Genomic DNA, 11,947 nt, shown 5'->3' on the forward strand with positions numbered 1-11,947 from the left:
GGTGAATGAGCCGCAGAACATAAAGACTCTCTGAAAACGGAGCCGCTGGAGGAGGACGAGAGGAGAGAGGAGCTGCAGATGAAGGCGGAGCCGCCGATGGAGGAGTAGCCATAGGTGGCGGAGACGCAGCCGGAGGAAGAGATTACAGATCTAGGGTTTTCCCCTTTCAGCCGCCCTTTTTTAGTGTAATAAATGGTGTAGTGGGTTAGAGAAAAAATAAGATTTGATGTTTAGAAAATAGAAAATGAAAATGAAGATAGTGTAATGGGTTGGAGATGGCCTTAGAAAAAAAGCAACACAATGTTACTTCACTTTTTTACTTGACTAAATTAAGAAAAAAAATAAAAATAAATACCATTGAAATACATTTTTATAGACAATTGACTCTTGAGATCCCTATAATTACTTCTAAAGGTCTAATATACATTCATTATTGAACCTTTTGCATAAGATTCAAGGAGATCTTATGAAAATTGAAGGTTTTTGTGTAAAACCTTCATAAATAAATATTATTGAGACTTGAAAAATTATTATCTTATACGAAATTATTAATTTATTGATTTTAATTGATATAATAGTAATTAAATCATATTTACCACTAAAATGTAGTTAGTTGAACATGTTTATCATGTTATTGGTATACCTTCAGTAAAAGAATAAAACAACGTTCTATTTTTCAAGATAAACAACATTTATTTGAGTAAATACTAGTAGTAGTTAGGAACACAAAAAATCCTTTAAAATAGATGTTGTAAAAAAATTAATTGCAAAAATTCATAAAATCAGTTTTTAAAATTAGGGATTTAAACTCAATCAGTTTTTTTCAAACATCTTTCACGAAATACTATTATTAGAGATTTGACTAGTCAAAACATCTAAAATTATTAGAGGTTTGATCGTGTCTAAATATCTTTTTAGCAAAGAGTGCCAATATAAATATACATGCTAAAATCTTTTTCCATATAAACAGAGCACATCTTTAGCTATGAAAATAGTTTTATTTATAGATTAAACAAATCTCACATTGAAAGTGTTTATATCTACTATTCATCCATTATTGAGTAGCTTAACATTAGACTAAATGTCTCTAAACATTAACTAGAAAACTCACCAATACAATTTCTGGTAAACCATAACCTAATTAGCAATAATAAATTAAAATGATAAATAGGAGTGCCTTACATTACATTAATAAGTAAGAACCATATAGTATAAACTTCAATCAGGAAAAAAATTATTTAAAAGTTACAGAATAAACTTCGAACCGAACCTATTAATCCGATTTAAGTACATTCAAAGGCACCGAACCCATTAATCTGATTTAAGTAGATTCAAAGGCTTGAAATGGTGGGATTTGGAGAAGCAAATGCTAAGAATTCAGGATCGTGTTCCAAAAAAGTCATCCTTTCTTGATCTAATGTAATCCATGCCTCTATTCCTTTTCCATCTTTCGTTTCAATAAATACAGTAAGATTCCTAAAAGAAGGTCCAACTCTTCCTAAAATACCAGTCCAAAATGGTTCTCCCCATCCAAAATTAAGCTTATTAAACCCAAGATAACACCATGTTGTAAATGCAAATATATCTGGCTTTTCAAGGTTAAATAAACCTTCTAACTGACTGCAATAATCCGACATCGTTTCAAACCCATCACTACCTTGAAGGCTCTCTGTATAATCAGTCTTATACACTGCTATAGCTTCACTTAACATCTTCATCAGTTCATCCAACTCCGTCTTCTCCTCATCCCCAGGATCAGCTGCGGCTATTGCCCACCAGAAAACATTTCCGGTCGAGGAATTTGACATCGGAGGATTCGTCAGAGGCCGGAGATTCACTGCTTCCACCAAAATTGATGGCTTCACTGACCCTGAACAAGCCTTTGATGCTTTCATACAGCATTTCCATATGAAACACGACAACGTTTCGATCCTCGACGGCCTCGTTTTGATCTTCACTTCTGCTTTTTCTCTCAAAGTTGCCGTTGCTTGACCATTAAACACAAACCTCCTTGTTACATAATTAGCCTCTGTAAACCATAAGCTTTCCATTAAAGATAAATGATTTTCCGGAAGTGAAACTCTCGGCGGGAAATACTCCGACGCTTGTTCTAGATTCGGGTGAACAATACCGTTCAAATTCCCTCGGCAAATACTAGCCCATGAGTCGAAAAATGCCTTCCCTGTAGGCCCATCAATCTGCTTGTGTGATGCAGACATACCTATGGATATTCCTCCGCAGCTGAATCGTGTAAATTGGACTCCGAGAAGAGGTATGTTTGTTTCAATTTCCTTCCTAAAAGGTTTAAATGAAACTAAATCATTCAATTTCTCGATTTCATGGTGTTTGATGAGATCAAGCATACGGATTTTTGTTTGAGCTTGAATGAAGAGAGCACCTTCGTTGAAGTGATGAATGTGGAAATTGTCTGTGATTCTTCCTGAGAGAGGGTAGAAGAGATTGAGGGTTTCTGATAGAGAGTTCTTGAGGTTTTGGAAAGTAAGATTGGAATCAGAATTTAGATCATTTTGGGGGTAGAAAACTACAAATGTTGAAAATGTTGTGGGTGTAAGTTGATCAAAAAGAGAGAGTTTGTGGGGTTTTTTTTGGAGAATAGATTGAGATGATGGTTTTATGAATTCTTTTGAAAGAATTTCAATTTCCATTTTTTCAACAGTTGAAATTCCTAGAGAGCTTAGATTAGTGAGGAGCAAGATGAGAGAAATTGTGTAAAATAATTAGTTTGTGGCGATTTTATAAAGGAAAAAAAACCATGATGAACTAGATGATATTTTCAACTTGTATTTATTAAGCTACAATTTATAACGTCAGAAACTGTCCTTTTTATCTTCATTTAATTTGGTTGCAGTTCATGAACACCATCAACTCTGTGAATCATCGTTTGTCTCTTTGAGCTGATATTATAAAATGTATCAGTAAAAATTGGCAGAAAACTGCCGGATACAAGGCTGTACTTTTTATAGAAGAAAATTACCGAAAAAAAAAGGTTTTTGAGAGAAAATGAAGTGATTTATTACCATCTTTGACTGATCAAAACACAATTTGAACACCAGAAGTGAGTTTATACGTGGACCTCCTTCCATCCTCACATTTTCTGATACACTGTATTCTACAAAAAAAAAAAAAAAAAAAAAAGGGTTTTAGGGTTTTTACTCTATAACAATAGTTACAAATTTCATTCCAAACATATTTGGAGTGAGTTATTCGGATTTCTGGTTGCATTTCAATTTGCTGAAGTCGGGTTTGGACTGCTGTTCGGGTTTTCTATTCGTCTGTGCACGGAACTCTGCCATATTACAAATTGGATAACAGCACAAAAGGTAATTTTTAGAGGGTTTTAAAAGCCTTCCCTCTTAATTGCAAGTTGTATATTTCGGTTTTTGAGTGGTTTTTGTTTTTGAGTATCTTTTTGCCATTGTTAAAGCTTCATTTAGATTTGCATTTGTAGACCAATGTAAACGAGGTTAGAGAGAGAAATCAGGTAGAGAGAGAGGAGTTAGAGATAGAAAGGGAAATGGGAAGAAGGAAAAAGAGGCTATAAAAGTAATTTTATATTAGGTTGTCCAATTTTGACTTTTTGACCGGTCAAACTATTGACGTGGCGCGTTGACTTTGCATTCACCGGTAATTTTTACATGCTATACACCTAAGTTGGAGGTTATCTATAAATTCGTACATATTAGTGAGTTGAAGGTTGTATACCAAAAAGTGAAATGATGCAAATGTTATACATGAGTGATGAAATTTACCCCTTAATTAGCAACAATAAATTAAAATGATAAATCAGAGGCTTTTTGATGCAAGCCAGGAAGGCCATACCGAGGAATAAGACAAATGTAAAATATAATAAACACTCTTATTTATCATAGTGATATTATAATGTATTTATACTAATAATTACAGTGTCCAATTACTATTTTACCTTTGATGTTTATATACATTAATACCGCCTCTTTAAACTGGAGGTTGTGATGAAACAAGACCCAGTTTGGGAAGAAAACAATGAAGTACCGCCGCAGATAAGGGTTTGGTAAGAAGATCTTCTAGTTGAAGTTTGGTAGAAATATGAGGTGTGGATAGAAACCTGGAAATGATATGATCACGAACAATATGACAGTCGATGTTCAAGTGTTGAGTGCGTTCATGAAAGACAATAGCAGCTTGACTGTCACAATGTAAAGGGATGGGTAACGAAAGTGTGATTTGAAAAGCATGAAATAAATAGGAGATCCATTTTAGCTCACAGCTGGTGATTGCCATGCTTCGATATTTGGCTTCAGCGGAAGATTGACTGACGGTAGGTTGCTTTTTCGCTTTCCAAGATATAAGAGCATTTCGGGAAAAAATACAATAACCACCAATGGGTGAGCGTGTTTCTTTGCAACGGCCCCAATCCGCGTCACAATAAGCAGTGAGGCGTAAACCATTAGTAGCATTATAAAATAAACCGTAATGAAGAGTGCCTTTGAGATATCATAGAAGATAAAACAAGGCGTCAAGATAAGGAGAACAAGGATGTTGCATAAATTGGCTAATTTGTTGAACAACAAAACCAATATCGGGTCGGGTGAAATTTAAATAAAGTAGACGTCCAATAAGCTTTCTACATGTTGAACAATTGAGGACTTTAATTGAATTAAGTATATTTTATTGATATATATATTAAACTTTTCATACAATAAATATCCACTCAAATTTGTTCCTCACAAACAAATAATTTTTTTTATAGAAAGATGAGCACACAAACACTACACTCTCTTCTTTCACGGACACACAAGCACACACATTTATTGAGTTTTTGTTTTTCTTCTCTTACTTACATACATCACACCCATGACCCATATTTATACTATCAATAAATTAATAATAACCACACACAGTATGTCGGTTAACATATCTTAATTTCAACCACACAATTATAAAAATCTAAGATTTTTTTACTTGATTTATTTGTCAAAGGATCTAGAAAAGTCTCTATTAGTCGGTGATGAATTTTTTACTTTATTTTATTTATTATTATTATTTTAATACTCCCCCTCAGCACCGACTAGTACCTCAGACTTGCTTGTCATCCCAAGTTGCTTTCTGAAGTGTTCAAGCTTTGTACCGCTAAGTCCTTTCGTAAAGATGTCAGCAACTTGATTATCGGTCTTCACATACTTCATCTTAATGTACCCACGTAAGACCTTCTCTCTTACGACGTGATAATGTACCTCAAAATGTTTGGTTCTGGCATGGAACATTGGATTTTCAGTCAAGTGGATAGCTGACTGATTATCACAATATAACTGTACCGAGTAATCGACTGGCTGATGAAGATCTTTCATAAGCTGAATTAGCTAGGTACATTCTTGAGCTGTTGTTGCTGCTGCTCTGTACTCTGCTTCGGTACTTGATGATGAAACTGTATAGGTTGTGTCTTGCTACACCAAGATATAGGTCCTGATCCGAGACTAAACACATAACTTGTAGTTGAACGTCTTGTGTCATGATCTCCAGCATAATCAGCATCACAATATCCACGTACCTCACTCTTTCCTCCTTTTTTGTATAAGATACCATAATCCATGGTACCTCGGACATATCGTAGAATTCTTCGACTAGCTTGTAAATGAGGCTTCTTCGGATTCTGCATAAATCGACTTACCATACTTACTGCATATGATATGTCTGGCCTCGTCAGAGTGAGATACATCAGGCTTCCAACTAGTTGTCTGTACATGGTAGCATCCTCCAAGTCATTTCCTTCAGCGGAACATAACTTTACGTGTACTTCTACTAGAGTTGTAATAGGCTTGCATTCGAGGATCCCAGACTTCTCCAAAAGATCTTTAGCATACTTATGTTGACACAAGAAAAGTCCTTCATTCGTGTGCTCAACTTTAAGACCAAGGAAATGATTTAACTCTCCTAGTGATTTCATTTGAAACCGTACCGATAAGTTGGCTCTAACTTGATTTATCTCATCAGCAGCATCACCTGTGATGATAAGATCATCAACACAAACTAATACTATAGCCAACTTCTCACCTTGGACTTTCACGAACAAACTCGAATCAGCTGGTGCCATCATGTAGCCACTTTGAAATAGGAACTCTGCTATTTTCCCGTACCACGCTCTGGGTGCTTGCTTCAATCCATACAACGCTTTCTTTAGCTTGCATACATAGTTTGGTTGAGCCTTACTCTCGAATCCTTGAGGCTGGTCCATGTATATCTCTCGATCCAATTCGCCATGTAAGAAAGCATTCTTCACATCCATCTGCCAGAGCTTCCAATCTTTACTAGTTGCAAGTGCTAGTAGAACACGTACTGTGGTGATCTTTGCAACTGGACTAAATGTCTCGTCATAGTCCAGACCATACTTCTGTGAGAATCCTCGAGCCACCAATCGAGCTTTATATCTCTCGATTGAACCGTCAGGGCGCTGCTTTACTTTATAAACCCATTTGCAGGAAATAGGCTTCACATCTTTGGGTTTGGGAACTAAATCCTAAGTCTCGTTCTGCTTCAAGGCATCTATTTCTTCTTGCATAGCCTTTCTCCACTCCTTAATTAAGGATGCTTCTTCGTACGTCTTAGGCTCCTTAATTGATTCTTCAATCACTGCTGCATTAGCATACTTAGGATTTGGTCTCCTTTTTCTTGTTGACCTTCGCACCGGTGATTGTTGTTCTTCTGTTGATTTATCATCATTAACGATCTCCTCGAGTTGACTTGGCCGTTCTTCTTCAGGTGTTTGATGTACTCCTGTACGCCATGGAGATTGAGCCTTTTCAGATGACTTACTCCCGAGGTTTTCTTCTACCGGTTCCACTTCTGGAATGATTTCTTCAGCTGCCTCGTCCCTTTCAAGTCTTTCCTGTAATTTCTCCTCGATTTCTTTTGAATCGGGTAGTACAACTTCATGAGGGGACCACCAGGATGAAGCTTCGTCAAACACCAAATTTCTTGACGTATAACACATTCCTGTTGTTGGGTCACAACACTTCCACCCCTTTCTTTAATTATCATAACCCACGAAGATGCATTTTATAGCTTTCTTATCAAATTTGCTGCGTAAATGATCAGGAACGAAAACATAACATACGCAACCAAATACTCAAAAGTGACTTACAGTGGGTTTGATCTTCCATATCTTCTCGAAGGGTGAAATGAATCCAAGTGGTGTTTGTGGTAGTTTGTTGATAACATCTGCAGCTGTCTTCATACACTCTGCCCAGAACCGTGGTGGTACATTCTTCACATGTAACATACTCCTGCATATTTCTGCAATGTGTCTGTTCTTCCTCTCTACTACACCATTTTGTTGTGGAGTATTAGGACAAGTCAATTGTCGTCGAATCTTGCAATCTTGTAAGTATCTAGAGAACTCGTGCGAAGTATACTCTCCTCCATTGTCAGTGCGAAGGTATTGGATCTTCCGATCAAGTTCCTTCTCGACCTTCTCCTTGAACTCTTGGAACTTGCTAAATGCTTCTGACTTGTTTTTCATAAAATATACGCACACGTACCTTGAGAAATCATCAATAAAAGATATCATATATTGATGACCACTAACTGATGGTTGCTTCACACTACCAAATACATCAGAGTGCATCAACTCGAGCGGCTCCTTTGCTCGATACTGAGAATCTTCATACGGCAACTGGTGTGCTTTCCCAAACTGGCATCCGACACATACTATGTCATCTCGAACATCAAGTTGTGGAATTCCATTGAGCATTGTCTTCTTCATCATCACCTTCAACTTATGATAGCTCACGTGTCCCAAGTGTGCATGCCACAGATCGGCTGTCTCATTCTTTCTGGCTTTGTCTACATAGGCTGTTTGTGCTGACATTATGTAGACAGACTCAAGTTTTCTTCCCTCCATAAGCGGTGTGCTTGTTGGCCTCAAACTTCGATACACCTTCACGTTGTTCGGACCAAATACCATGTAGTTGCCTCAGGATGTCAACTGCGACACTGATATCAAGTTCTTTGTCATCCCAGGTACATGAAATACATTCTCCAATTGCACTTCCTTAGAGTTGTATCGAGGCACGACCATCATCTTCCCAACATGTGTGATTGGTAGTTTTGAGTTATTCGCGGTGACAACTACTCGCTCCCCTTTATACTCTGTCATGCTTTATAATTTTTCCTTATCTCCTGTCATATGATTAGAGCATCCAGAGTCCACTATCCAATCATTATGATAATTGATAAATTTATTACTTACAGCGGTAAGTGTTAGCTCATCATGTGCATCTGCTTTGGAGCGCATGAATGTGTCATATGTCATTGGCTGTATAATTTCATATGAAGCCTCGAAGTCCCAATCTTCTTCTCTTTCATCTTGAGCATGTGTGGATGTTACAGCATTTCCTTCTGCTTTCTTGTATTTACAGTCTCGAGCATAGTGGCCTCTTTTGCCACAATTATAGCATTGGTCGTTCTTTTGCCGATGTGTCTTCTCGTGTGTTTGCCTGTGGTTGTGGTGAGCTCCCCCTTGTTGCCAACTCCCTCCTTGTTGCCTTTTCTGCCATCCTTGTTTGAATCTTTCGCCATTTCTCGATCTCATCATTTTTGGATCATTGCTCTTTTTATTGCTAAAAAGAGCTTTATCTTCATCATTGACTGAGACTTTAGACATTTGCTTGTCTAGAGCCTCTTTATTAGCCAAGGTATTTTCTAATTCATTTAAACTTGGCTCTTTAGCCCATCCACGGGTTGCCGTAACAAGCGCGTTAAATTCGGGACGCAACCCATGGACTATTATTCTTCTCATTCTTGTTTGGTAATTTTATTTTCAGGATCCAATTTTGAAATTTCTTTACATAAAGATTTAAATTTAGTAAAGTATTGACTCACCGTCATGTCGTTTTGCGAGACCGACAGTAACTCGTTCTCGAGTTGTTGGAGCTTGGCATTGTTCGTTCTTGCAAATAATTCGGCAAGAGTGTCCCATACTTCGATATTTGGCTTCAGCGAAAGATTGACTGATAGTAGGTTGCTTTTTCGCTTTCCAAGATATAAGAGCATTTCGGGAAAAAAATACAATAACCACCAATGGGTGAGCGTGTTTCTTTGCAACGGCCCCAATCCGCGTCACAATAAGCAGTGAGGCGTAAATCATTAGTAGCATTATAAAATAAACCGTAATGAAGAGTGCCTTTGAGATATCATAGATTATAAAACAAAGCGTCAAGATAAGGAGAACAAGGATGTTGCATAAATTGGCTAATTTGTTGAACAACAAAACCAATATCGGGGCGGGTGAAATTTAAATAAAGTAGATGTCCAATAAGCTTTCTATATGTTGAACAATTGAGGACTTTAATTGAATTAAGTATATTTTATTGATATATATATTTTAAACTTTTCATACAATAAATATCCACTCAAATTTGTTCCTCACCAACAAATAATTATTTTATAGAAAGATGGGCACACAAACACTACACTCTCTTCTTTCACGGACACACAAGTACACACATTTATTGAGTTTTTATTTTTCTTCTCCTACTTACATACATCACACCCATGACCCATATTTATACTATCAATAAATTAATAATAACCACACACACTATGTCGGTTAACATATCTTAATTTCAACCACACAATTATAAAAATCTAAGATTTTTTTTACTTGATTTATTTGTCAAAGGATCTAGAAAAGTCTCTATTAGTCGGTGATGAATTTTTTACTTTATTTTATTTATTATTATTATTTTAATACTATACTGATCCGAAGCGGGAATAGGAGTTCCAAAGGACGGGTCTAAATTAATGCAAGATTGCATGAGACAAGGTGATGAATTGGCGGAAGCTAACCCCGTATCAAAAAGTAGATCATAAATGTATTTTTGTTGGGAAAGAAAAATTTCCGTTTTATTTCAAGCAAGTTCAATGCCGAAGAAGTATTTAGCAGGACCTAGATCCTTAATAGTCAAAAGAGGATGTAAATGATCTATGACATGACGAATAACGTCCTCGGAATTACCGATGATGAGTATATCATCAACGTAAACAATAAGGACGATAAAAATGTCAGTTTTGGTATAAGTAAATAGGCAATGATCACAAGATGCTTGAGTAAAACCAAATGCAGGAATTTGAGATGTGAATTCTTTATTCCATTGTCGGCCTGCTTGTTTAAGACCATAGAGAGACTTACAGAGTTTACAAACTTGGCCGGGTTTAGCCTTTTGATAACCCCCCGGAGGGTGAAGATAAATGTCCTCATCCACGAAACCTTGAAGATAAGCATTATTTATGTCAATTTGATGGATGGACCAAGCTTTGGCGGCTGCAATGGCAATCATGAAGTGAACAGTAACGACTTTAGCAACCGGAGAAAAACTCTCAAAATAATTGATACCTTGAATTTGATTATAGCCACGAGCCACTAAACGGGCTTTGTATTAGTCAACTGAACTGTCAGGTTTATGTTTAATACAAAATATCCATCGAGTAGAAATGGGCTTCTTTCCATGGGGTAAAGAAGTAATATCCCAAGTATTATTCTTCTAATGCTTTTAGTTCAACATCCATGGCTTGGAGCCATTGGGGGGAAGAAGCGACCTGTTTATAATTGGTAGGTTCAATGCATGTATTACTAGTCGAAATAAAAGCGGAATGCGAAGGGTTGAATGGGGGTAAAATAGGAATATGAGAAGAAGATACATGATAAAAAGTGAAGGGAAATAGGCAAACATATGACAGCGAAAATATAAATTTTTTTACCTATTTCCTTTAACCAAGATCCGTTAATCGTTATTTCATACAAAGAGTGATAGAGCCAATTTGTGGATATGCACTTCTTAGACTTCCATTCGGTACGAACATTGAATTTCTCTACTCGAATTGATGCTTTTATTGAGGTATTGGGTTGGCAAGAATTCGTTAATATGCGTTTTCCGCGTATTAATGAATATGTGGTGGAATTTTTGGTCACTTTGACCATGAACAAGAAGAAAACCTCAATCTCTTTTAGGAATAATGGTATCACATACACCATTGATTATGAAGCAATGGGAAATATGTTTGGTTTCCCTACTTCTGATTTTTATGATAAGCCTAAAGATTTTGATAATGATGCTGTTTGGCAAACTCTTTCGGATCAAGACTATTTTAATTCGAAAAACACTTCAAGCAAGTTGATTAAGGACAATTGTGTGTTCTTCTTTCACAAATTTTTGAGTTTCTCCTTATTTGGTCGTGTGGAGAGTTCAAAGGTTCAGGTTCGGGATTTATATGTTTTGGATAGCTTGTTTAAAGGTTTGAGGATTGATAGCATTGGCATGATGTTCGATAATTTGTTCTGTGCTTCGAGGGCTACTACCATTCAGATCCCTCTTTGTAATTTTATCACCGCTATTGTGTTGGGAGCTCGGGGTGAATTGGCTAATTTTGACATGTCCACCTACCGTGGGTACATTCCACTTTTGGACATCTCGGCTCTTGAGCGGGCTCATTTATTGCTACCACAAGGTCCCCCCGTCTTTATTTCGTATGCCTCCCATATTGCCCACCTTCGTGGCACTATGGGTGGTGGCGCTTCAAGTTCTCAATTCGCAGGTACCGAAGGCGGCGGAGAGGCGGTAGGAGAGGAAGATGAACCCCAAGCTCAACCACAACCCAAGCACCTCAAGCGGATGATCCGGTGGATTTGCAGAGAATTTTGAACCAAATCAATTCCAACAATCGTCAAATGAACTTAAGAATTGATGATTTGGTAGAAAATAATATGGTGATGAATGACAACCTCAACCTTTTGAGGCGTGAGCATAGATCGACTCGGCATCGGATGCTTTCCTTTTTCCGACGCCGCAATGTGGAGACTTCACCTACACCTCCGGATTCCCCGCCTCGAGCCTAGGTTGTTTCATTTCATTTTATTTTTATCTTGTTATATTTGGTACAATTTTAATTTTCC

General features: G+C 37.1%; 1 protein-coding gene across 1 annotated transcript; it reads right to left on the reverse strand.

Annotated features, from left to right (window-relative positions):
* Positions 1-1,072: 1,072 nt before the first annotated feature.
* LOC136226753 (stemmadenine O-acetyltransferase-like) lies at positions 1,073-2,775 on the reverse strand. Its single transcript, XM_066015406.1, has one exon. It carries the CDS (start codon positions 2,664-2,666, stop codon positions 1,332-1,334), a length of 1,335 nt encoding a protein of 444 aa, XP_065871478.1. The 5' UTR covers positions 2,667-2,775; the 3' UTR covers positions 1,073-1,331.
* Positions 2,776-11,947: the final 9,172 nt, after the last annotated feature.

This window comes from Euphorbia lathyris, chromosome 4, assembly GCF_963576675.1.
Source record: "Euphorbia lathyris chromosome 4, ddEupLath1.1, whole genome shotgun sequence".
In the NCBI taxonomy this organism is placed as follows: Eukaryota; Viridiplantae; Streptophyta; class Magnoliopsida; order Malpighiales; family Euphorbiaceae; genus Euphorbia; species Euphorbia lathyris.